Below are 27,752 nucleotides of genomic sequence, written 5' to 3'. Positions count from 1 at the left end.
GTTTAATAGGTAGCCTATTAGATTAAGTTGCCTAGTTGAAATGATGAGCACTTCTGTCACCTTTTCATGTTGTTTATTAAAAATACTTTTAATTTCAAATCAAAATCAATATATTGAAACCAAATGGTAGGTCCAGATAGTCAAAAATACATGGGGGTGTTGGTTAAATTGTGATTTTAACAAATTGAGCGAATTTGGATCAGCATTTTTTTCTTCTTCTTGTGAGCAATAAGCTGTTTTTAGTGGAATGGTTGTTAAAGACAAGAATCGTCGAAGCAGTGCACAAAGCGCTAGAGTGGTGAGCGATGAGCGGGATTATCGACCGCTCAACTCCACTCACATGCTCTGCGGAATTACAATCAGAGAATTATAAAAAGCAGGAGAATATTTGATTAATTTGGGTTCTGATAGTAATTCCCCTGTTTCAGATTCAATAGTTGCTATATCAGCTAATTGGTCATTACTGCTTAGAGAGTTGGGCAGTAAACAACTGGGACGATTACCATAGTTGAGTCCAACTCAATGGATGGCAAATTCGGCTCCCTGTCTTATCAATAAATTAAATTCGGTCTTGACTTTGGAAAGAGTAATAATGACTTGGTCTGAATTTTTGTTGTTAATATTTCAATTCTGATATCTTCCATAATTGTGATTTATTCAACCCAGACGCAAATGCAGTTGCATTATTTTTATGAAACATTTGGTGGCATCCAAGAGAATCCAGGAGTCATTGATTGAAATGATATTGATCACTATGAATTAATTGAGTTCAATTTCAAATTGATGACAGAATGTAGGACTTTGTAGTAATCAAACGTTGAAACGCCATCATGTGGTTCTTTTAGGAGATTCTGACATTCAGTGGGGCAAAAGCTCATTCAGTGGGACAAAAAAGTATTTAGTTAGCCACCAATTCTGCAAGTTCTCCCATTTAAAAAGATGAGGCCTGTAATTTGCATCATAGGTACACTTCAACTATGAGACAGAATGAGAAAAAAAATCCAGAAAATCACATTGTATGATTTTTAATGAATGTATTTGCAAATTATGGAGGAAAATAAGTATTTGGTAAATAAACAAAAGTTTATCTCAATACTTTGTTGTATACCCTTTGTTGGCAATGACAGAGGTCAAACATTTTCTGGTTTTCACTCAAAATCTCACAATACATGGCCCCATTCATTCTTTCCTTTACATGGATCAGTCGTCCTGGTCCCTTTGCAGAAAAACAGCCCCAAAGCATGATGTTTCCACCCCCATGCTTCACAGTAGGTATGGTGTTCTTTGGATGCAACTCAGCATTCTTTGTCCTCCAAACACGACGAGTTGAGTTTTTACCAAAAAGTTAGATTTTGGTTTCATCTGACCATATGACATTCTCCCAATCCTCTCCTGGATCATCCAAATACTCTCTTGCAGACTTCAGATGGGCCTGGACATGTACTGGCTTAAGCAGGGGGACAAGTCTCGCACTGCAGGATTTGAGTCCCTGGCGGCGTAGTGTGTTACTGATGGTAGGCTTTGTTACTTTGGTCCCAGCTCTCTGCCGGTCATTCACTAGGTCCCCCCGTGTGGTTCTGGGATTTTTGCTCACCGTTTTTGTGATAATTTTGACCCCACAGGGTGAGATCTTGCATGGAGCCCCAGATCGAGGGAGATTATCAGTGGTCTTGTATGTCTTCCATTTCCTAATAATTGCTTCCAGAGTTGATTTCTTCAAACAAAGCTGCTTACCTATTGCAGATTCAGTCTTCCCTGCCTGGTGCAGGTCTACAATTTTGTTTGTGGTGTCCTTTGACAGCTCTTTGGTCTTGGCCATAGTGGAGTTTGGAGTGTGACTGTTTGAGATTGTGGACAGGTGTCTTTTATACTGATAACAAGTTCAAACGGGTGCCATTAATACAGGTAACGAGTGGAGGACAGAGGAGCCTCTTAAAGACGTTACAGGTCTGTGAGAGCCAAAAATCTTGCTTGTTTGTAAATACTTATTTTCCACCATAATTTGCTAATAAATTCATTAAAAATCATACAATGTGATTTTCTGGATTTTTTTCTCATTCTGTCTGTCATAGTTGAAGTGTACCGATGATTAAAATTACAGGCCTCTCGTCTTTTTAAGGGGGAGAACTTGCACAATTGGTGGCTGACTAAATACTTTTTTGCCCCACTGAATGTCTCGTTTCTATTTTCCTGATTTTAGAAAATAGGAGTGTAGATAGATTTTATATTATTTTAGAAAATGTTTTATGCCTGTTTTAAGTAGAAAGTGTACTTGTTTGCTTTTGGATTATGTGTTTGGTTGCATATGGATTGTAGTTGGTCTTATTATATTTGTACCCCATGTCCAAAATGGCATTCATGTCTGTCCCAACAACGAAATGGAATTCAGTTAATTCCAACAATATGCTGTTCAGAGAATCAAAAAACGTTGGATCATATGAATTTGGACTGTACACATTAATAACAACAATTCTCTTTCCATTATGGATACATTTTAGAAAAGTGATTCTGCCTTCTTGGTCTTCGCCTTTACCCAAGATGGTGATTTTTAGTTTCATTATGTTTACACCGTTTGTTTGAGGCTGGTGAAAAAGCAGCCAGATTGTAGAAATGGTTCTGCACTCTGTCCGTCTTTATGAAGCAGGTGTGTTTCTTGTTATATCAATGTGGTTTCTTGCTAGGATATCAAGACAGCTGGAACAGTTGATAGGACAATTTAGGCCTTCCAAATTCCAAAAGAGAATAGCTAGTATTGGAAGCTTATATTGATGATATAATTGTGATCATTAGTGTTATAAGCCAATGGATGTGTAACAAAAAGCAGGACCCACAGGGAAACTCACCCATTGGTTCTTCCCCACCCAGAAAACCTCCCTGTAAACCATTCCCCAGCCCCCTCCACTTCCCCACTATCATTACAGGGCTGTAGCATAACAGAGAGTGGCAGCCTTACACATGGAGTCTCTTAGGAGCATCTTTTTTTTGTCTTTTGGTTTAACATTTTTTTACAAAGTAAAACAAAATAGGTAATTTTCAGACCTTCACAGTATCGTTAGCAAACTTCATAAGTCACGGTGGGTAATGAAGAAAATTAAAAAACAGATATGCAAGCCTAAACCATCAAATAGGATACAGTGGCTGTAGGAGCAATAGTTCTCAATCCATTGTCATCTATTATTAGCAATATGGTTTATGACAAAGCATATATTTGCCCTCCATTTTTATTAAGCATTTAAGTGCTACATACTATGTAAAAAGAGGATATGGGTGCAAGAAATGCAGTCTAAACAATAATTCATCATGGCCTGTAGGCCAAGTGCTCCCTGGGAGATAAATTCAATAGCCTGCCCGAAATGAATGGGGACACCAATAATACATTGATTTAAAAAAAAAATTGAGGGACTCATTAGCAGTAGCAAAAAAAAAAAAAAAAAAAAAAAATCAGGGGAATAATTTCCGACAGTCCGTCAGTTTATTAGGTACACCATCCCGTTCACAAAAATGGCTCGCTCCTAAAGACAGTGAGTCACATGACTGTGGCTTGCTATATAAAGCAGACAGCCATTCAGTCACTGTTCGATTGAACATTTGAGGCAAAGCATTTGACCTAAGCGACTTTGAGCGTGGTATGATCGTCAGTGCAAGGCATGCCTTTTCCAGTATCTCAGAAACTGATGTCCTTTTCACGCACAACAGTCAGCAGCAATCCTGTGGGCGGAAACAGTTTATTGACAAGAGAAGGTCGAGAAAAAAATGGCAAGAATCGTGCAAGCTAACAGGCAAATAACGGCACAGTACAACAGTAGTGTGCAGAACGGCCACTTGGAACGCATAATTCATAGGTCCTTGTCACAGATGCGCTATTGCAGCCACACGGGGTTCCTCACCTATCAGCTAAAAACAAGAATCAGCTACAGTGTGCACGCGATCACCAACACCGGACAATTGAAGAGTCTGACAAATTGATCCGACGAATCCCGGTTTCTGTTGCGCCGGTTTCTGTTGAGTCAGGATTTGGCGTAAGCAGCATGAATCCACGGGCCCATCCTGCCTTGGGTCAACGGTACAGGCTGGTGGCAGTGGTGTAATGATGTGGCAAATGTTTTTCCGGACCAGGTTAGGTCCCTTGATAGCAATTGAGCAACAATTGAATGCTACACCTTGAAGAAGCCATACCCCTAAGAATTCAGGCTGTTCTGGAGACAAAGGGGGGTACGACCCAGTACTCGGTGTACCCAATAAACTGGCCACATAGTGTATATAGCCATATTTTGCCCATGTAAGGATTAAATGCCCTAAAAGCCCCAGAGGAAAGCAGCCCCAGTCCATGTGGCACATCAATAGATTGTCCATTGTTCATTAATTGGCAGTGTCACTGTGTTAATATTCTCCTGTTGAGCCAGTCATGATCGGGTTCCATCTGACTCATCCCCTTGTGTGTTGGGTTTGATGTGATTCTTGAAGTCTTGAGCTTCCTTGGCAGTGGAGAATGTGTGGGTTGTGTTCTGGAAGGTCAAGATGAGTTTTGCCGGGTGGATGAAGCCCCATCTCAGATTTAGCTTGTGTAGCTGGGATCTTACCTCGTTGTAGGTTACCCCCTCGGTTTTAGTGTAGGCACTCAGGATGCTGATCCTATTCTATGCATAGATCAGAGCCCCCGATTCCACTGCATGGCGAACAATTCACTGATTGACTTCAACTGTGGAATTGTATAAATCATACAACAAGAGACATTCTGGAGAGGACCCATGCGGTGCTCAATGTTAATTAGCAGCATGGGACCCAGCTTCTCCTGGCCGAACAGTTCATAGAAAAGATTGCTCATGAAAGAAGTGGGATTGCCTGCTTCCATGACAATTTCATGTCCTATAACCCACACATTGAATTTACGGGATAATTTAAGTGATTCTGTTTTCTCTTTAAGGAGAACTATTGCCCCTTCTAGCTTAGCTGGCAGTCATGGAGTCACACTTCTGTCACATTTGACATTTTCTGAATTATTATTGTTGAACATAAGACTGTAAAAACACAATGATACCAGCTCCATGTGATTTTAATTTCGGGAATCTGTTCCCAAGTATTCCCACGCATAATATGTGATCGTATACAAATGTATGCAAGGTTTGAAACGATTATGTTTTAATCAAATATTATATCCGTTTGGGCTTCTTGCGGTCTATTTGCAGTCAACTAATTATTTGTAATTATGTTCCGCCCCCCCGACCATTCCGTCAAGAATAAATCAGCCCGCGGCTGAATCAAGTTGATGATCCCTGCTCTAGGTGGCTTGGTGTTTCCGATGTGGGATGCGGAGATGGATTGGGTCATTGGTCGGGTCGATTGTCTCACCGGCTCCTGTGCCCTCTGTCGCCGGTTACAGGAGGCTACTCAAAGAGAGAGGGTGACCAGGTTCTGTGGGTATCCCCCCGCCTCCTTTCTGCCTTGGTTAGGCACCACCTGCCTCTTCCCAAAAGGGTCCGGGTCCCACTTCGGTGATCCGATCCTATGTAGACTATCGAGACCAGGCTAACTAAACAAACACTGCATAGTGTGCTAGCTACTACAAAATATTCTGACTTCCTAATTTTGGACTTGCTTGGGTAGCGGTCTTGTTTAGTATATGTAGCTAGCTTTAATTTTCTTGTTTATTCAAAAAACGTCCCGTGCTATGGTCAAAGAGCCTAGACTAGAAGCTTCATCATGGCTAACGTCAGCTAGCATGCATAACTTCAGGTGAATGAAGCTTACCAGATTTCACCCAGCATTATGCCAATCACATTCCTATTTCCAATTTCTGGAGTTGGAGGGAGTGGGGCTTGTGGGTACTTCTGATGAGGAAACAGCCTCTGAGCACTTGGCTTGGGTAACCCCCGGAGCAAGGGGCCTTAGAAGGGGTATGAGCGACCGGTGAGTCCCTCCACAAAAACAGTGCCACCACGTTTGGTTACGGCCAAACGGTGTGCTATGTCAACCATTGCTGGAGCCCCATGAGTCCATAGGGGGCTGGGCTTCATCCAGGGTCTCATGGAAGCACAACTTAGTTTGGAAGCGCGTTCAATGGTGTTCAAGGAATGAGAGTAATAAGTTGGGTGAGTCGCTCTCTGTCCACAAGAGGGCACTACTCCTGCATAGGTGGCTCATTATTAGGATTCATTGCTAATTCCTGCCTGCAGCTCACTAGTCCCTATGAGGTGCTTAATTCAGCTCTTTTTCTGGTTTAAATAAAACCTAGACACTGAAAATGGGACATCAGCCTGGATCAGACCTATTGGGGCGATCCTTATCTGTCTAGGGTGTCAGATGAGGATCATATCACATCTACCTTGTCTCTCAAAGCACTTCATGATGATGTGAGTGCTACGGGGCCATAGTAATTTAGTTCAGTTACCTTTCCTTTCTTGGGTACAGGAACAAGTGTGTGTGTAACACTGTGTGGATGTGTGCAACACTGCTTGTTCCCTGGACTCTGCTGCTATCAGCCTTGACTCTGCTCCATCACCTTTGAAAAGATGCGAAGTGAGAGGGACAAGCTGAATGGGAGGACTAAAAACTTGTAGGCTATTGCCTTGTAATGAAACTACAGAAAATGTCTGTGATTGGGGCACAAGGGCACATGAAAGTACGCATCCTTTAGGTTGATGGTGGTAATCCAATTGCTGAAGTGCATAGACTGTGACAGCCGCTGGTTTGAGAGCATTTTGAAAGTGCGAACTCTGAGATGCTTGCTGAGGACAAGTCTAGAACGGGGAATAAAGTCCCGACCCCTTTGCTTTTTTCTATCCACGGAGAGGGTGTCCAGGTTCCAGCTCTGCATAATTCGGTTGAGGTGCACAGTATATTTTTGCCAGTCCATGCGCCTACTGGGGATGCTGGCTTCTATGAAAGTGGTCATTCCCCTGGGATTACTATTGATGTGGCTGTTCCAGTGCTGAATGTTAACCATGCGCTTGGATGCACCTCGCCACCTAGACCGGTTGATTCAGTTGCCCACAACATGCCTTCAGCACTGGCCCAGTGGAGGGATCCCTGGCTACTGTCACAAGCGGTTCTCAGGGGCCAGGTATTGTTCCGCAATATGATCACGACCGACACGTCACACCAAGGGTGGGGAGAATTGTGCAAGGGTTTACTCACTTCAGTGTCACAGAGCGCCCGGCATATCAATTACCTGGAACTTCTGATGATGTACATGGAGCTCAGGCACCTCCTCCCATGTTTTTTTGGGCCGGCATGTGCTGGTCAGATCCAACAACATGACGACAGTTGCATACTCAACAGGCAGGGGGGGGGGGGGGGGATACAGTCCCTACCCCTCCTTGCTGCGGAGCAGTGTGCATTTGCTGTCACTTTTGGTGATGCATGTTCCCGGTTGCCTCAACTCGGGGGCAGATCTTCTATCTCATAGGGAGGGCTGGTAATTCATTATTGTGGCTGGGAGGGTTTATCATTGATTCTTGTGGTTTCCTGTTGGACCAGGCAGCCTTGTTTGACGGAAACCATTCACCTTTAAAGCGAACCTGTTGTCCCAGGGCGCACAGGCAGGTTTGGCATGTGAGGCCAAAGATTTGGTTCCTATGGGCCTGTCCATGAGAGGGCCAATCTAATGGCTAGAGGTTTACCTCCGAATGTCATCGCTACCGTTCAGTCTGCAAGGGCGCCCTCCACGAGGGCTGTATGCACATACAGTTGAAGTTGGAAGTTTACCTACACATCCACAAATTATAGTTTTGACAAGTCAGTTAGGAAATCTACTTTGTGCATGACACTAGTCATTTTATTTGTGTATGTCGCGTATGCCGCACATTCATTGTCAGAAACACAGTAGGACTCAAAAGTATAATCAGTGATCTAACCCCCCCTTGCGCTGGTCTGGAGCAATGAAGTTGTGACGCAGGGTACCGTACTAAACCACCAGTCCCGAAGCATAATCACAAAACTTTTAGTGGAGCTGTACAACACCCATTTGGCCCAAGTTCCTGGGCTCTGTGAAGAGCGGTATTAAATTGAAGGAATGAAACCAAGCCTCACACTTATCACCTGTGGAAGATGGGGATTCCAGTGAGACACAGATTTCATTGGCCTTGTCAGGCATGATTACAACCGAAGACGTGAAAGTGCAACCGCAATAATCTCCATCAGCTTTTCCTGCTAGGCCACATCAAAAGGCTTCTCTAATAAAAAACAATTAAGATAGCAATGCTTTAGTTGCAATGAGAATTTTATCCATGCCTGTTCGTGGCTCTCATTGTTCTACCTAATCAGTTCCACCCCTGGAAGGAAGTGTTTGGCGCTAATGGCTTTGTGTGATAACGGCTTCCTATAAAGAGCAATGGGACTTTCTGTTAAGGAGTTGTAATGAGCCTTCCTTCCTTTCTGCATGGAAATGGGAATGTGTGAAGGACGAGTGATAGCTGTAGTGAGATTTATCGGTGTAAGTGTAGGTCTAAGTGTAATGTAGGTGTAGAGCTGTAGTGAGCGTTGTAGGTGTAGTGAGAGCTGTAGTATGATGTACTTTGTATAGATGCAGGGCTCTCTCACCTGTGGATGGTGGTGGTGTCTCTGGGCTCCCTGCCAGGGATCCTGTCGACATTGGGCTCCAGTGGGGAGTGCATCAGGTTCAGGCAGGAGGCTAGGGACTGGCTGGAGTCCTCTCGGAATACTACACACACAGACAAACAAAACCATTGAGTCAATGTCGTGTGGCACAATAGGCTTGTGTTTACAGAGTTGACAACATGCTTAGAGTAGTCCATCCTGGACAATATGCTATAAAGAGTGTTGTTAGTATTTAAAAACTAACACTATACTACATAAATCAAATATTTCCTTTACATTCAGAGTGCAGAGTAAAATACACAATGGCATCTGTTTTAACGTTTCATTCATGCAGAAACTACTAAGTAAACAGTTTTGACAATCAGAAATAACCAGATCTTTAAAAAAGGGATGTGGATGGCTCAGTTTCAAGGTAAAACTGAATGTGGCTCAGCAGCCCATAAATTGCTGTGAAACTGCCTGGTTCTTAATAAAAATGCCAAGCAGCCACCTGAGAGCACTAAAACAGGAGCATCGATGCATTTGTGTGTGTGTGTGTGTGTGTGTGTGTGTGTGTGTGTGTGTGTGTGTGTGTGTGTGTGTGTGTGTGTGTGTGTGTGTGTGTGTGTGTGTGTGTGTGTGTGTGTGTGTGTGCCTTAATTTGAGTTAGTGTGAGAGACTTTCCACTTAATTCTCTTCTTCAGTAAGTCACATCGTCACTTCACTTTAAGTGTGCGATTTATCAATTCTTTGCAGGGATTTCACAGCACAGTCTGAACCATTTAGGCTAGTATACAGTGTCTTCTTAAAGTATTCAGACTGTCCATATTTTGTTAGGTTACAGCCTTATTATACATTTTTATTTTTTATTTTTTATGTACAATTCTAAAACAATTCTCAATCTACACACAATACCCCATAATGACAAAGCAAATCTATTAAAAATAAACAGAAATACCTTATTTACATAAGTATTCAGACCCTTTGCTATAAGACTCAAAATTGAGCTCAGGTGCATCCTGTTTCCATTGATCATCCTTGAGAGGTTTCTACATCTTGATTGAGTCAATTTATTGGACATGATTTGTAAAGGCCTCTCTAATAAAGGTCCCACAGTTGACAGTGCATGTCAGAGCAAAAACCAAGCCATGAGGTCGAAGGAATTGTCCGTGGAGATCCGAGACAGGATTGTGTCGAAGGCAGAGATCTGAGGAAAAGTAGCAAAACAATTCTGCAGCATTGAAGGTCCCCAAGAACACAGTGGCCTTCATCATTCTTAAATGGAAGAAGTTTGGAAGGACCAACACTCTTCCTAAGATGGCCACCCGGCCAAACCGAGCAATCGGGGGAGAAGGGCCTTGGTCTGGGAGGTGACACTCGCATTAACATCAACCAACCATGTGTATGTGACAAATAAAATTTGATTTGATTTTGGACCCGATGGTCACTCTGACAAAGCTCCAGAGTTCCTCTGTGGAGATGGGAGAACCTTCCAGAAGGACAACCATCTCTGCAGAATTACACCAAATCAGGCCTTTATGGTTGAGTAGCCAAACGGAAGCCACTCTTCAGTAAAAGGCACATGACAGCCTGCTTAGAGTTTGCCAAAAGCCACCTCATTCTTTATTTTACCTTGCTGCTCAGATAGCTGATGTGTGAAGTTGGTGAGGGAGATAAAAGTCTCCAACTTCAGTGATTTTTGCAATTCGTTCCAGTCACAGGCAGCAGAGTACTGGAACGAAAGGCGGCCAAATGAGGTGTTGGCTTTAGGGATGATCAGTGAGATACACCTGCTGGAGCGCGTGCTACGGATGGGTGTTGCCATAGTGACCAGTGAACTGAGATAAGGCGGAGCTTTACCTAGCATGGACTTGTAGATGACCTGGAGACAGTGGGTCTGGCGACGAATATGTAGCACGGGCCAGCCGACTAGAGCATACAATTCGCTAAAGGACTCTCTTGGTCTGATTAAACCAAGCTTGATCTCTTTGGCCTGAATGCCAAGCGTCACATCTGGAGGAAACCTGGCACCATCCCTACAGTGAAGCATGGTGGTGGCAGCATCATGCTGTGGGGATGTTTTCAGCGGCAGGGACTGGAGACTAGTCAGGATCGAGGGAAAGATGAACAGAGCAAGGTACAGAAAGATCCTTCATCAAAACCTGCTCCAGAGTGCTCAGGGCCTCAGACTTGGGTGACGGTTCACCTTCCAACAGGACAACGACCCTAAGCACACAGCCAATATAACGCAGGACTGGCTTTGGGAGAAATCTCTGAATGTCCTTGAGTGGCCCAGTCAGAGCCCGGACTTGAACTCAATCAAACATCTCTGGAGATATCTGAAAATAGCTGTGCAGCAACGCTCCCCATCCAACCTGAAAGAGCTTGAGAGGATCTGCAGAGAAGAATAAGAGAAACTCTCCAAATACAGTTGTGCCAAGCTTGTAGCCATGAACAGTTTTTCTTTATTTAAACATTTGCAATCATTTCTAAAAACCCGTTTTTGCTTTGTGGTTATGTGTGTAGATTGAGGGGGAAAAAACGATTTAATCAATTTTAAAATAAAGGCTGTAACGTAACAAAATGTAGAAAAAGTCAAGGGGTCCGAATACTTTCCAAATGCACTGTATAAAGAAAAAAACTTACCATGCAAAATGTTTTTTTGTTGTTGTGTGTATTAGTGATGACATCCTGGGAAGCTCTCTGTCTAGAGGCTTTGCCCTCAGTACATGTTTACTGGTACTTTTGCGTGTTCTGATGCAACCTCCAAAAAGAGAGGGGTGTTAAGAGAATTAAGATTGAAGGTAATTATCCAAGCCTGCATAGATGTTGCATGCCTAGAGATATGAAAGTTTTGTTGAACTGACTCAGACCTCCCGTTAGATAAGAGTCAACTAAGGGGCATATCTGGCCTGTTGTCTCCACTCAAGTCACCAAACACATCCTGCTCCTAATAATAGGCTACATCTTTGCATTCATCTTGCATTCATACAAGGGCAATTAATTGTTTCTCAGTCATTTCGGTTTTGCAATTCTTTACGTAATGCATAATATATCTTTAGGATACATAAGAACCAGTGAGGTTATGTCACAAAGTCAGTGAATGCAAGAAAATAAAAACAAATCATTACAAAAACACTTCCCTATGACACACTCAAAACTTATTTAAGTCTTGTTAAGTCTTCTGCTGCTGGGAAATGATGATGATTTAAACAATGATTTAAAAAATATCAAAAGCATTGAGAATTAACCATTTCTGTTGCTAAGTGTTATGAGAATATCAAGGAACTAATGATAGCAACGCTGGGGGAACAAACCATCTGAACTGGCTTAAAACGGTCCTAGCAAGTGTATTTGGTTTAGATGTAGTAGAACTATTCTAAACTTCCTAAATATCTGAGCAAACAAGTTAGTCCTGCTTAAACTTGGGTGTGTCCCTGGATAAGTGTAGTGGTCATTCTAGCATCTCCAAATTTCCTTGGACAAGTGGCTGAAGTAGAGGAGCAGAGAGGGTGGCTGCGTCCCCAATGGCACCCTATATAGTGTTCTACTTCTGACCAGAGCCCGATGGGTAAAAATAAGTGCACTATGTAAGGAATAGAGAGCCATTCGGAATGAAGCCGGTGTATTTGCTGTTGAATGGATTGGGAGTGTCCATACCGTGACGCTGGCGTTGGTCATCAGAGAGGTCCAGGTCCAACATCAGGTCATCCTCATCCAGCTCAGACGAGCCCAGATTGTTCAGTACATCCTGAGGACACAATGGAGACATCTGTATGACTCGGTGCGCTGGACACAGTTTAACAACAAGCTTGATGCATGCCACTTTACTTTCGGAGTAGGGTCAGAAGTTGACTATAACTAGAGCCCAGTGTGTTTACTTGTACGATTAGGTGGGGGTGGGGGGGGGCATAGCCATGGTAGCCATGTGGATGGGGGCATAGCCATGGTAGCCAAAATAAAGGCCTGCCCAGCATTTTTAAATTGCTTAATTAACTCAGGAACCACACCTGTGTGGAAGCACCTGCTTTCAATATACGTTGTATCCCTCATTAACTCAAGTGTTTCTATTATTTTGGCAGTTAACTATGGGTTCACTAGAGATTTAGAGACCAACTTAAACATAATGAGGACTTCCTAAATGCTTCGTTATAGGTCACTGTTTGCATTGACATGTTGTACAGTACCAGTCAAAAGTTGACACCAACTCATTCAAGGGTTTTTTCTTTATTTTTACCATTTTATACATTGTAGAATAATAGTGAAGACATCAAAACTATGAAACATATGGAATCATGTTGTAACCAAAACAGTGTTTAACAAATCAAAATATATTTCAAAGTAGTCACCCTTTGCATTGATGACAGCTTTGCACACTCTTGGCATTCTCTCAACCAGCTTCATGAGGAAATCCACTGGAAAGCATTTCAATTAACATATGTGTCTTGTTAAAAGTAAATTTGTGGAATTTAATTCCTTCTTAATGTGTTTGAGCCAATCAGTTGTGTTGTGACAAGGTAGGGGTGGTATACAGAAGACAGCCCTATTTGTCAAAAGGCCAAGTCCATATTATGGCAAGAACAGCTAAAATAAGAAAAGACATATAGGTCAGTCAATTTCGAAAATGTCAAGAACTTTGAAAGTTTCTTCAAGTACAGTCGCAAAAAACATCAAGTGCTATGATGAAATTGGCTTTCATGAGGACCGCCACAGGAAAGGAAGACTGGGTTACCTATACTGCAGAGGATACATTCATTAGAGTTAACTGCACCTCAGATTGCAGACCAAATAAATACTTCAGAGTTCAAGTAACAGACACATCACAACATTAACTGTTCAGAGGACACTGCGTGAATCAGGCCTTCATGGTCAAATTGCTGCATAGAAACCCCTACTAAAGGACTCCAATGATAATAAGAAATTTGATTCGGCCGAGAAACATGAGCAATGGACATTAGATCGATGGAAATCTGTCCTTTGGTCTGATTTTTGGTTCCAACCAAAGTGTCTTTGTGAGACGCAGAGTAGGTGAACGGATTATCTCTGCATGTGTGGTTCCCACAGTGAAGCATGGAGGTGGAGGTGAGAAGGTGCGTTGCTGTCTGATTTATTTAGAATTCAAGGCACAATTAACCAGCATGGCTACCACAGCATTCTGCAGCAATACACCATCCCATCTGGTTTGCGATTACTGGGACTATCATTCGTTTTTCAACAGGACAATGACCCAAAACACACCTCCAGGCTGTGTAAGGGCTATTTGACCAAGAAGGAGGGTGATGGAGTGCTGTGTCAGCTGACCTGACTTTCACCCAAATGAAATGGTTTGGAATGAGTTGGACCGCAGAGTGAATGAAAACCAGCCAACAAGTGCTCAGCATATATGGGAACAAGACTGTGGACATTCCTCATGAAGCTGGTAGAGATAATGCCAAGAGTGTACAAAGCTGTCATCAAGGCAAAGGGTGGCTTTGAAGAATCTCAAATATATTTAGATTTGTTTAGCACATTTCTGGTTACTACATGTTATTTAATAGTTTTGATGTCTTCACTATTATTATTCTTCAATGTAGATAACAGTAAAAATAAGAAATAAATAAAAACAAACTGGTACTGTATGTATTTTAAGGGTTCATTCATGGCTGTACTGGATCCATAACGGGTTACCAAAGCAAAGGCTATTAAAATCCAATCTCAATGATCTTATCCATTGAGATTTTGAAGCCATTGACCCAGTCAACTTTGATGACATTTTCAAAGATATCATCCACTTCTAAGCAGTGGTTGAGGAATCATGTACATGACGACCCCTTCTCCTTTTGTCATGTTTCAAAGGGATACACTGCCATCTTGTGGTGATGCACAGAAAAATGGTTATCACATCTGGTCTGTTGGTAAAAATTTGAAGAAAATATCAGAAGGTGCACAGGAAATGCAGAAGCTAGAAAATATGAATTACATACAAAACATCTAAGGGATTGTTATGGACAAGGTTAAAGGTTGGGTAAAAAAATAAAACAAATAAAAAAAGATTTAATATCATTTGGATAACATTAAGAGGTAAATGTGATGCAGCTTTCATTGGTGAATTCCAATAAGATGGATGTGTACTACTAACGAGCTAAAATGTCACTGTAGTGTACCACATTTCCAACAAAATGTGTTCATGGGCAAGGAAACCTATTTTACTCATCTTGTAATTACTTATCAGTGGTGTCTTCACCATACTGCACACAGAGACATACAATTGGTATCCACGAGTACATCCGACTTAGGGTAAGTAGAAAAAAAATGGTTTCCAGAATCTCTACAGTATCCCTTTAAAGTTGGGTACATCAATGTGAATCAGAACCAGGCAGTGTCATTGTTTCCAAACAAAGCTCATGTTGTCCACTGTCACACTGTTCTTAATTGACAGTATCCCTTTAAGAATATTATTGGTCTAAGAAGCATCCTCAATAGAGATGATCAATTGTGCCTGGGAAACTGACCCTAAATGTTAAGCTCAAGTCAAGTGTAAGAGTTATCTGCATAAAGTATAATACCTTTTGAAGGAAATGATTAGCCTCCACTTATGAAGCCCTTAATGCTCAACTAAGGCGTTCCTCAAGTAATAGTTATTGGAACAGGGTGTCAGTCCTCACCCACTGTTGTAAAATGACATCTATTATATACATAATTTGGAGCTCAATTAGCGTGTTAATGTCATCCCCCAGTAATAGATGTGTATTAAAACTCCTTCACTGTGCAAGCTCTGACCTTTTTTACAGGTGCAATGTTTGAGTGAGTAACTTTATGCTAATAGAGATTAAAAAACGGTGGCTCGTTAAAAAAAGGATCTATTTCATCAATGCCAACCTCAGTAATATGGAAAACATTCAGAATAAGCAGGTGTCTCTTATTCTGCACATAGAAATACTTTGGGTCAGTAGATATTATACATTTTGTGCCTGTGGAGTTAATTCAAGAGGACCAATAGACAAAAATGTGCCGTTGCAGGGGTCCAGACTCCAGGGGTGTATTGGTTGACCCGAGAGGCATCGTGTCAACTACTAACTTGGTCCGGCCAGATGCTCGTGCTCGCAAAATTGCGACATTGTATAAAATATTCCCGGGCCCTTAGAGTTTCCCACGCCAGTGAGCTCAGGACAGACACAGCTGTAAGCTATTTACACAAGGGATAAGATGTAATCAGGTAGGCCTATTTTATGATGTTTCCACCAGATCAGAGCATGACATTTTCTTCCCCTTTCATGCTGAGTGGTTATGGAAAGGGAGAGAGCTCTAAAGACTTTTCCAATATGCTATGTTGAGAAACTATTGTCATTATCAATGGATGTAAAAACAGACTTTGTTGACTCGCTGTTTGAGGCGAAGAAAACATTTCTTTGAGAAGTTCCAATCAGAAATAGTACCAGATCCCCAAATGGGCACATTTATAGGTCTACATTTGCACACAGGCCAGGTCGCCTAGGCCTACTTCTATGTGTAATCAGGTGCACATCCTTAATGAATAAATTGACAACTGGATAATGGAATGAAATAACCCACACCTTTTTTATCATAAGTGTAGCCTAGGTTGTGCACTCTACAAACAACGTGTACACTCCTACAAAGACTAGACAGTAATAATAATATATTGAATGCATTAACAGAAATAACCATAACCAAATAAATATTGTCTATTAGAAATTATGGTAATTAACGGCAAATATACTACCGGTGATACTGGTGTGCCATTTGCAATGTCCACTCAGACAGGCATGAATCTGACAGATGTCCCGTGTGCCATGATTTTAAATATATTTTACACTGCTCAACTAAAAAAAAAATGATACTGTCAACCAACAGCCTATCGACCAAACAATCGACCAGTCAACTAAATAGGGTCCGTCCTAATTATCGCACACCATAGCAAAACATTTGGCACAGTAATAAAACAAGCGTTTCCTACAGGACAAATTCAAATAGGTCCCCTCCCCGTTTGGTCCATTTGGATCCTAGTGAATAATAAACCCCTCATGAGAGTTATGGAGGGGTTATTCATATAGATAATAGTGGACTTAGTATGTAACCCTTCACACAAATTATTCGTGTCAAAGTGTGTCACTCAAATCAAATAAGTGCTCAAACGTTTCCTTACCAGTCTACTACAGGCCAGGGGAGACTACAATTCCTACATACTTTGAAAAAATGGGTTGGTTAACAATCTCTTGATGTACAGTATGATGGTAAAAATACCAGTTCCTTCAACATCCACATGGTTCTCTAAGCAAGTCTTATGAAGTGAATACATGTACCGAACATAATACAATTTCCCTTAAAAACAGTTTAGGCACTTTTGCCAGTTTAGAATGATTGTATGTATATCTTGTACCCGGTGTAAGACAGAGCAGGTATATCCTGTTGGCTGTTGAGTGTATTGTAATTATGACAGAGAAGGGAGGGATTATCTTCCCAGTATTGCTTTGTACTTGTCCAGAAAACTACTTTAGTCCACCTCTGTATCACACTTGACTGCTCATGAAACCACAAACCTACTCAACAGACAATGGAAAACACTTTAGCGTTTCACTGAAGCTCTACTTGTCGTACTGGATTGCCTTCTTTTTTTTCACCCAAAGTTAAAAAAGAAGCTGGTAAAAAGAGACTAAATTGGTAATACACTCCTACAGCCACACTTCGTGATTCTCCACCAGAGCAAAAAAACAAGACGGTAGAGTCGGCCGCCACTTAGATTTTATCGACCCCAGATTTAGCCCCACATGTTAGCCCCACGTGTTAGCCCCACGTATTTCACATGTGCTTTCCTTTCTGGGTATGGAAGATGAGGGTTGTCGAGCCACCTGGAAAATGAAATAGATCTTAGTGTTTGCCTGAAAAATGTGGTGCACTACAGCAGTGGTTCCCAAGCTTTTTTGGTTACTGTACCACCAACTGAATTTTGCTCTGCTCGGTGGCGGTTTATGCATGTGGATTGGAGTGGCCAGACAGGAAGGAGTCAGGCGCCATCCCTTGAGTGACAAGTTGCTGTCCTGTTGCACTGATCTGCAGCACAGTTAGTTAGATGATTTAGTCTGTTTAATTTAGGGCGGGCTGTTATCCCCGTGTGAGAGTGTAATCCAGAGCAGGATGCGGCCATGGACTAAACTATTTAGTCTGCAGCAACAGTGAGGAGCCGCTAGCACCATTGCCAGCTCCCCTGCTGGACTCCCCTACTGTAATCCCAGTATAACTGTGCTGTACTGAAGTGTAGTGTAGTGTAAACACGTACGAGGCTGCCAAGCTTGGAGGACGACGAGTTGGTCCTCTGTTTCAGCAGCACGCTCCCCTCGGCAGTGCAATGGGGATCTTTGAGGTTGAGGTGCAGCCCCCGTGGCCCCCCGGCACCCTCAGAGGAGGAACGTAGCCGGCGCTCCATGCGCATCACCTCGTGGTAGGGGCTGGCGCTGCTGCACATGGACACTGTGGAGGGCAGAGCACAAGACACATGATAATATTTTTGCTGACGTGGAGGCAGGGAGCTGGGCAAAAAAGTGGCGAACAGACAAGTAGACAGACTGTCGAATGCGACACAGACAAACAACTGTAGACTACACGTTGGGGGGGGGGGGGGGGGGGGGACTTCAAAACAAGCAAACAATCAATTGGCTATCGCAAGCCTTGGGGCTGGAAGCGATCCAGTGTTTTGCAACAACAGCTTCAGTGATTTTATGGAAATAAATTATTTTAGGTGACCTTTGCACTAATGTAAAGGCACTTTTCCAATATAATGAGGGAATAAGGCTACTTTTACTAATTGATTGAATTTGGGTTATAAATCTACATCATCACGGAGCACACTTTTTAGGTGCAAGTATAACTACTTACGTGTTATCACCAATACAAAGTAACCTAAGCAACAGACAGACAAGAAATAAGCTTACATCAGAAATGAACAATAACAGTGATGTGTTAATCATTATGGATAGCCTAACACTGCCCAAAACCAGTAGACTAACCAATGCAGTTCACAAACTGTTGTCTTAAGAAAACTATTCAGATATAAGGATGTTACAAGCAGTGCCACACTGTTTCAAGTTTGGTAGATGAACGGTGGAGTCTAGTGGGCCGTTTCAGAAAGACATAGCCAAAGGGTAGGAATTTGTACAGGAGGTGTTATCCAGGTGTGACTACAGCCTACAATGTCTTAGGAAACCACTGTCCATTGGTTAATAAATATACCTTTAAGAGGAAATAGTTCCCACTGTACTGAGAACAGGCACGTGGGCCTAAAATAGTGCTGCTCAACCCCCTAATCAGTCTTGTCGTTCTGACTTTGGTACTTTCAACATCTTCCAACCAAAAAGTACATAAAATATAGCCTACATTGTAGACCATACCTCTGCCTTCTGAATGTGAAAGCAGTGTAAAGTTCAACTACTTTGAACAGAAAATGTCTATTTGTCGGTGATCGAAAACACAAAGTCAGTCTCAAACGGTGGTAGGCAATAGTGTGTGCAAACACTTTGGCCAAAATATACTGAACAAAAATATAAAACGCAATAAATTTTACGATTTTACAGTTACAGTTCATATAAGGAAATCAGTCAATTGAAATAAATTCATTATGCTCTAATCTATGGATTTCACATGACTGGGCAGATGCGCAGCCATGGGTGGGCCTTGGAGGGCATAGGCCCACCCACTTTGGAGTCAGGGCCAGCCAATCAGAATTAGTTTTTAAAATTCCTCAGTTTCCTCAGCTGTCCGAGTGGTTGGTCTCAGACAATCCCGCAGGTAAAGAACCCGGATGTTGAGGGCCTGGGCTAGCGTGGTTATATTTATATGTAGTCTGGTTGTGATGCCAGTTTGACATACTGCCAAATTCTCTAAAACGACAATGATCTGGCAACAGCTCTGGTGTACATTCCTGCAGTCAGCATGCCAACTGCATGCTCCCTCAACTTAAACATCTGTGGCATTGTGTGACAAAAGTCCACATTTTAGAGTCGCCTTTTATTGTCCCCAGCACAAGGTGCACCTGTGTAATGATCATGCTGTTTAATCAGTTTCTTGATATGCCACACCTGGCAGGTGGATGGATTGTCTTTGCAAATTAGAAAGGCTCACTAAGAGGGACGTGAACAGATTTGTGCTTTTTGTGCATATGGAATATTTCTGGGATCTTTTATTTCAGCTCTTGAAATATGGAACCAACACCTTACATGTTGCGTTTATATTTTTGTTCAGTATACTTGTCAGTAATTTACAATTAGCTTTTCACAAGGGCAATGCGCCTCCTTTCTATTAACAATGAGTCAATCACATAGAGATCAATCAGTACTCCGCATGTTATTCAATTAGTTGTTCAGTTCTTACCTGTGTGGGGTTTCCTCAGGTGGCATGATCTGGGTTCATGTCTACCGCAGCACGCTCCCTTGCCTGGTTCCTGGATGAACACGGTGTTCCTGGACCTCCTCTCAGACTGCTCTGGATTGGAATGGTAGCCTTTACTACGCACTGGGCCTGCCTCGCTCTCACTAGTCTCTGTCTGCGCTGGTCTGACCTCCTCCACCATCATAACATCCTCCTTCTCCTCTTCCCCTTCTTCCTTCTCTTCCTGCGATTGTGTTTGTTGTTCCGGTGGCATTGGTGGTGTTGCAGCTGTTGCTGGTTCTGTGACAGGTACTGCAGTCTCACACTCTGTGGTGTTTGCGGTGCTGGTGTCTGGCAGAAGGGGCTTGTCTGTAGCAGCTTGGGCAGGCATGAAGAACACCTGGGAGGTAGAGACGACGTGGCTGAAGTTGTCTGGCGTGGCAGCGAGGCTGGGGGCAAGCAGCACATCCACCTCGGACACAGAGTCCTCTGTGATGGGGACATTAAACTCAGAGGGGGTGAGGGCCGTGGTGCGGTCCTCAGACAACATGGGCGACTGCAGGGAGCTCTCCCCCAGCAGCTCGCCTGGCCACGAGCCCGGGGTACCCTCTGACGTCGGGGGCACTACACTCACCACTGGGGGCTTGCACTGCTCAGAGTTCTTGGAGAAGCGGTGGTGGGCAGAGAAGGACTTGGGCAGCAGCTGTTTCTTCTGCCTGTACGAGCGCTTGCTGTCGCTGCTGAAGTCATCCAGATACCCCGAGTCATCGCCCTCGTTGGTACCTGAGCTGATGCAGTTGATGAACACGTTCCTATTGACCGTGGAGGTCACCTTCTGAAAGTCTTCAGTCTGCGAGCGGGTGATCTTTTTCTGCCGGTGGCCCCCAAAGCCAAAGGAGTGGCGCGTCTTGGCCCGTGGAAGCACAGCGCCATCTTGGAAGCCCAGCGGAGGGTTGTTCTGGCTGCTGTTGGTGTCTCGGGCTGGGTCCAGAGGAGGGGTCTGGATGCGTGGCGGCTCACTGTTCCTCTTGCTGCTGAAGCTGATGGAGGGCGTGCGGAACAGGCTGCGGCGCTTGCCCGTGCTGCTGTTGCTGGAGTTAGTGCTGGAGGGGGACGAGGTGTGAACGCCATTGCCCACGCCGGCCGAGGATGGGGAGGAGGGCAACGAGTCCTGCCTCTTACTTACACTCCGCCTGAAGATGGGCAGCCTGGAGACGAGCGTGGAGCGGCGCGACCCTGATTCGCCCATCAAGGTTCAGCGGCAGTCACTCTGCAAAACAGACGTGACACAGTCAGAGAGACGCACAGTGAAAGAAATCAGGGCTTCGGGTTGGTTTAAAAAAAGTCCCATCAAGGGATGAACTACACAACCTCAACACCACAACCATCAGTCTGAAGATACACAGTCCATTTCCTTGTGTGCCTTTCCAAAAGTGCCATTTGACAAACCACTGAAACTATTAGGCTACAAGTGTAATGTAATCTACAAAAAAAAGGTTGTGTGAATATAGTGTACAATATTTATACTCTCTGTAAGATAGATAGACATGGCATTGTCTAGAGTGACAAAATAGAGGAAATAGGCCAAGTAGTCATTTCAATGCAACAAATCTAGCCTATATAGCAACCTACAGTATTGTCATCAGTCACACATTTCAATTTAAAACTGAGGAAACATTTTCCCGGAAACCTATAATTAAGAGTAGGCTATACATTCATTGGAATAAGCCATTAGATGTGATGGATCACAACATTTATACAACTACACAATACCTCATAAATGAAACAATTACTAACATCACTATAGCCTTATCTTGGACCATTCAAATGGAATGTTTTGCATATCCCAGCTAGAAATGGCCCACGGGGGTACTATCAAACTTCTAAGTTCTATGAAAAATACAGAGATAGGCTACCTCCAACGCGTTACTGATTGCATGGATGGAGTAAAGTCCCACAGAGAAAAAACAGAGCTAGTTAGGTCTATTTTCACTTGGAGTTGTAGGTTCAATATGAATGTCTAATAAGCCTAGTCAATTTCAACACAAGTTAGGCTAAGTGTAACTAGAAAGGTTGCATACACAGTACAAAAGCTACAGAAGTGTCTTAGAACTAGGAGGCCATCGATATTATCAGCCTGACATTAGTGACATCTCAAATACATTTTATTATAATAAGCTACTTGGCAAACAATGTTAATAAATCACACAAGCAATTAATACTCTGACATGCCCATACTCGACAGTGCTGGTGAATACCAGTGTTTTTTTGTTTTTTTTGGACAGAGGTATTTCTGATTCCAAAATTAAACCAACGTAAACATGCCATAGATAGCATCCCAAATGGAACCCTAATCCCTTTATAGAGCTCTACTTTTAATGCTATTGTGTATCACGTGTCCTACTAGGCAAGTAATGTAATGTCTTGGCATGAAAAATCTTTCGACAGCTCTCAATTAATGGAAGAACCAAGGTGTGCAAAAGGATGGGTGGTTCCATCTGATTTGAATTACTTTTTGACAGCACCCCTTTTGATTGGAACACAAATACAGTGGGGCAAAAAACTATTTAGTCAGCCACTAATTGTGCAAGTTCTCCCACTTAAAAATATGAGAGGCCTGTAATTTTCATAGGTACACTCCAACTATGACAGACAAAATGAGAAAAGAAAATCCAGAAAATCACATTGTAGGATTTTTAATGAATTTATTTGCAAATTATGGTGGAAAATAAGTATTTGGTCACATACAAACCAGCAATATTTCTGGCTCTCAGACCTGTTACTTCTTCTTTAAGAGGCTCCTCTGTCCTCCACTCGTTACCTGTATTAATGTCACCTGTTTGAAGTTGTTATCAGTATAAAAGACACCTGTCCACAACCTCAAACAGTCACACTCCAAACTCCACAATGGCCAAGACCAAAAAGCTGTCAAAGGACACCAGAAACAAAATTGTAGACCTGCACCAGGCTGGGAAGAATGAATCTGCAATAGGTAAGCAGCTTGGTTTGAAGAAATCAACTTTGGGAGAAATTATTAGGAAATGGAAGACATACAAGACCACTGATAAGGACGACTAATCCGTGTAAAGGAAAGAATGAATGGGGCCATGTATCCTGAGATTTTGAGTGAAAACCTCCTTCCATCAGCAAGGGCATTGAATTTGAAACGTGGCTGGGTCTTTCAGCATGACAATGATCCCAAACACACCGCCCGGGCAACGAAGGAGAGGCTTCGTAAGAAGCATTTCAAGGTCCTGGAGGGCCTAGCCAGTCTCCAGATCTCAACCCCATAGAAAATCTTTGGAGGGAGTTGAAAGTCTGTGTTGCCCAGCAACAGCCCCAAAACATCACTGCTCTAGAGGAGATCTGCATGGAGGAATGGTCCAAAATACCAGCAACAATGTGTGAAAACCTTGTGAAGACTTACAGAAAACATTTGACCTCTGTTATATACCCTTCGTTGGCAATGACGAAGTATTGAGATAAACTTGTTATAGACCAAATACTTATTTTCCACCATAATTTGCAAATAAATTCATAAAAAATCCTACAATGTGATTTTCTGGATAATTTCCCCTTTCATAGTTTTCCCATTTCACTGTCATAGTTGAAGTGTACCTATGATGAAAATTACAGGCCTCTCATCTTTTTAAGTGGGAGAACTTGCACAATTGGTGGCTGACTAAATACTTTTTTGCCCCACTGTATTTTATAGTAACATTATAATGGAATATAACAGAATAAAATACAAATAGTTTTCCCTTGTCATGGGAATATGTGGAACCATTGTCAAAAAAAAAAAACTTTTGCTCTTTCATTAGCTAGAAGAGTCCCATCTTATCTCACCTCCCTTCCATCTTTGAGGACATTCATTTCCCGAATGTGACAGGATTTTCCTGACAACACTCGGTCTCCTGAGTGGCGCAGCGGTCTAAGGCACTGCATCTCAGTGCAAGAGGCATCACTACAGTCCCTGGTTCGAATCCAGGCTGTATCACATCCGGCCGTGTTTGGAAGTCCCACAGGGCAGCACACAATTGGCCCAGCGTCATCCAGTTTTGGCCGGATAGGTTTGTAAATACGAATTCTCTTGACTGACTTGCTAGTTAAATACAAAACTAAAACACGTAACAATACAAACAATCAGATTCTGTACTATAAATGCTATTTTCTTTATGGAATGCAGGACCTATGCATCATCTCACTAGGCACATTAGCCATGATGACTCAAAGTATGGCTTTTTACCCATTTGTATTCTTTATAATGCCTTTATAAATCATTCAAAATGTGTAAAAAGCCTCAGCGTTGGAGTTATAACATGGCTATAGGCAAATCATCTTATTTTATCTTTAAAAGACTAACTAGGTCTAAAGTTGAATGCACTGCACTAGCTAGGTAATGTGTTCAATCATGCCACAAAAATCCCTTCCAAAAAAGGTCATGGAGCAATATGACTACTAGCCTAGCTAGCTAGCTAGCTAGCTAGCTAGCTAATTCACTGTTGAGAAACATGACAGTTGTTGCACTGGTGTACATGATGTAGCAAACTACAGCTGCTGTATACATTGCTATTAAAATGTTAACGTGGGTATCTTGATAACTCACTAGTTGTAATCTGGAGTAACATCATGAGGTAGCTAGTAAATTGTCTCCTTGCTATGAATTTAGCCAGCTAGCTAACATTAGCTACAGAGGTAAATATATATATATATATATAGGATATTCGGTTCTCGCTCATCAATAGCTCTTAGACAAAGCATGCCATGACTATTCAGAATCAGGAGAGGATGTGAAAAAAATAAAACTGCTTGCATTTTAGAAATCTCTTAATTTACATTTTTCAATCCTCAATAGCCCTTACACAAATCCTGCCATGACTATGAAAATGTTACCAAAAACAACAAGAAAAACTAAGCAATGTAAATAAATATAAAGTTCATTTTTGTCCATCCTCCCGTGATTTAGAATATGTTATGGCATGCTTTGTCTAAGAGCTACTGAAGATTGAAAGTGACAACAAAAATCCAACACATTTTCTAAATAATAACTGTGGATTATATTCTCCCCTGATTCTGAATATATAATTGTTTTAGTCATAGCTCGCTTTGTGTAACAGCTACTGAAGATTGAAAGAAAAAAATAACATCTAAATTGATTCAGAATATACCATCTTCATAGTCATGGCATGCTTGGTTTAATAGCCATTGACCAGAGAACCGAATATCCAATATAAAACTAATTTTACCTCCTTACATTCGCTAGCTTCCATATTTGAATGCAGGACAGCAGCTTGAGCTGTCAAATGTCAACGCTGTAAGTGCCAATGTCCAAACATAATCTCAATGTTATTTGTGGAACGGGGAAAATCATGGTCCGGGCAAGTAATTTGGAGCAAATACTGCCATAATACGAAAACTACAGACGACTCAAATCTCGCTGTTTTTGGCTGAAAAGAAAGATGCATGTGTGAGCGAGCCCCGGCGAAGAAGCCGCAGTTAGCTAGTCAAGATAACAGAAATGTGTTACCTTCAACTGAATTCCAATGTCCCGGCTGCTCCTTCCAATGACAGACGAAGCTCGTCTGAATATATTTAAACCTCTATTGATTGAATATTGATAGTTTTGCTATATCTGTAAGATTTTCATGTGGCTGCATAGCATGGTTAATTTAATAATCTATCGCACAAATGCACCTCAATGACGTATTATCTCTACCAGCTACACTAAAATTAGTACTTCCGGGTCACGGAATTTTGGATTTAAAAAAAATAAAAGTCACCACGTAATAGTAGAAAAGTGTCAAAACCTGTATTGATTCATGATATAAAAACATAATTGTCTAAACATTAACAATGACTCATATTTTATGACATGTGCATTAAATGTGAGTTTTAAAACACATTCAAGGTCAAAATAAATGCCCCCAATGCAATACACTGTATAATAAAAGAGGCAATAAGCAGTTGCTGCAACCATTTTTGGACTTAAAAATGCATGATATGTACCCATTGATTATTGAAGACTATAACTTATAAATCCCTCATGAGCTTAGTTCAATGGTTGTACCCCATCAAACCCCATCGTATAAGCTTGTTTTACTCTAAATGTTTATAAACAAAGTAAATGTAGCTTTAAAACATGGTTGACACTATAATTTGTATATCATTGACAGTCAAATACATGCATCCATAGAGGTCTATGAATTTAAGAATGGTTAAATTTTTCAAGGCCCACACCTCGGCTTTTCCCTAAACAATGGTGGGGTGCAGCTTTGTTATTGTATTAGCTACTGATTGCCACTTTAAATACATATTGGCTTATATAGAGCAAACTATTCTAGGTGCCGAAGTAAAAGTAGAGTTTTGATTACTCACTAGGGTCTGTAGAATCTATATATTGTGTTATTTCATGGGGGATTGAGGTCTAAATATCCAGCAACACTTTCTACTCCACCATTCAATTGGTCCCAATGCAAGACCTCAGTCCCTCGTGAAATAACACCATATATAGATTCTACAGACCCTACAGAGTATTCCCCACCACACTTTTGCATCACCTTATAGTTTTCTTTATAAGCCAATATGTAATGTATAGGCCTACACTACACTGTATTGCATTGAGACCAATGGAATGTGTGGAGTAGAAAGTGCTGTTTGAAATGTAGACAGGAAATAACACCATATATAGACTCTAGTGCTAGATCAATAGATTATGTTAGAATATTATGTTCTTTACATTAATTTATTGAAGATCCAACCATTTCTCAATGTGCTCCCCTTTATATTATTTATCTTATGTAAAGTAGTAATTATTTTTAGTTTTTTTACCAATGTAGTTATACTTTTGTAACCTCATTTTAACATTAGTCACTATGCAAAGCTACAAACTTATTTATTTCGTATCATAGCGTTGTACCACACTTTTATTTTGAAGCCACAATCGGAAAACCGGAAATCTTAATGTTGCTGCCAAGACGCTAATATTGCTCGCTTGACGCTAATGTAATCTCTTTGCTTCCCCCTTCCGCATTACACAGCCCACGAGCATGCGTGGCGTGTACCCCTTCTTCCCTGACGACTGAGCAGCATCCTCATGAAGCAGGTGATGCGCTGGACCAATTGCTGGCCTGGTGATGCTGGCAAGTAACAGTATGGCCACTTACCAAAATTCAACTTCTTTGTCAAATGGAATTTGACCTTGGGTATTGATCAAAATGCAATAACATAGCTACAACAGTTGAACAGTAAGTTACAGGCTGTTTAATGCCATCTGTTCTGTATAGCTTACCATAATTGCAGGTGTGCCGCCATTCAATCACCCCGTTGCCCTGTCAGGAAACCAAACATAGGCTCTCATGAAAGAGCATATTCATAGAATATGATTAGCCTACTGTGCGCATTGTGCATAGGCTTTTTTTTTTGCTGTTGTTGCATTTTCCCCGTGCTGTATTACGTTTAGTTTGCTACCATTACGATTATCTGTACTATTGATTGGATACATATGACAATGCTCTTGGACACAGTGATGTAACTTGGGGTCATTCTGTGTTTCGGGTCTTTCAACATCAGGCCCCCTCACCAAGGCGACCTAGGGAGAAGCTCAATTGGTTTTGCTCGACTCGTATCGCCTCTCTCCTGCTTTGAAAAAGGTAGAGGAGCTGAAGCGAGGAAACGTGCTTGAATGAAATGAGACTCCCACTCACCAGTCAAATTACTTTTACAGCAGTGGAATCTCAAAATAAAATTTGCAAAGCGATAAAAACTAACATTTAGCTAGTTGTGCAAGACATTTTATATATAAAATAATAAGTAGCTAAAACGCTAAAGTAATATGTTGTTTTGAAATATGTGCATGCTTT

General features: G+C 41.9%; 1 protein-coding gene across 5 annotated transcripts in view; it reads right to left on the bottom strand.

The window, feature by feature from the left end:
* Positions 1-25,597, bottom strand: part of LOC124035977 (serine-rich coiled-coil domain-containing protein 1-like) — a 104,789-nt gene extending 79,192 nt beyond the window's left edge. For 4 of the 5 annotated variants that reach the window (XM_046349992.1, XM_046349994.1, XM_046349995.1 and 1 more), the window contains exons 1-6: positions 25,421-25,597; positions 19,897-21,163; positions 18,406-18,429; positions 17,810-18,000; positions 12,196-12,286; positions 8,539-8,659 (exon numbers count right to left, since the gene is read on the bottom strand). In XM_046349992.1, coding sequence (XP_046205948.1) covers positions 8,539-8,659; positions 12,196-12,286; positions 17,810-18,000; positions 18,406-18,429; positions 19,897-21,142 — 1,673 coding nt within the window. In that variant the 5' untranslated portion in view covers positions 21,143-21,163; positions 25,421-25,597. The remainder of the gene's footprint in view (positions 1-8,538; positions 8,660-12,195; positions 12,287-17,809; positions 18,001-18,405; positions 18,430-19,896; positions 21,164-25,420) is intronic. The other variant, XM_046349993.1, reaches the window with a different exon arrangement.
* Between the last annotated feature and the right edge of the window lie 2,155 nt (positions 25,598-27,752).

Source organism: Oncorhynchus gorbuscha, linkage group LG05 (assembly GCF_021184085.1).
Source record: "Oncorhynchus gorbuscha isolate QuinsamMale2020 ecotype Even-year linkage group LG05, OgorEven_v1.0, whole genome shotgun sequence".
In the NCBI taxonomy this organism is placed as follows: Eukaryota; Metazoa; Chordata; class Actinopteri; order Salmoniformes; family Salmonidae; genus Oncorhynchus; species Oncorhynchus gorbuscha.
This window is presented reverse-complemented; position numbering and strand designations above follow the sequence as displayed.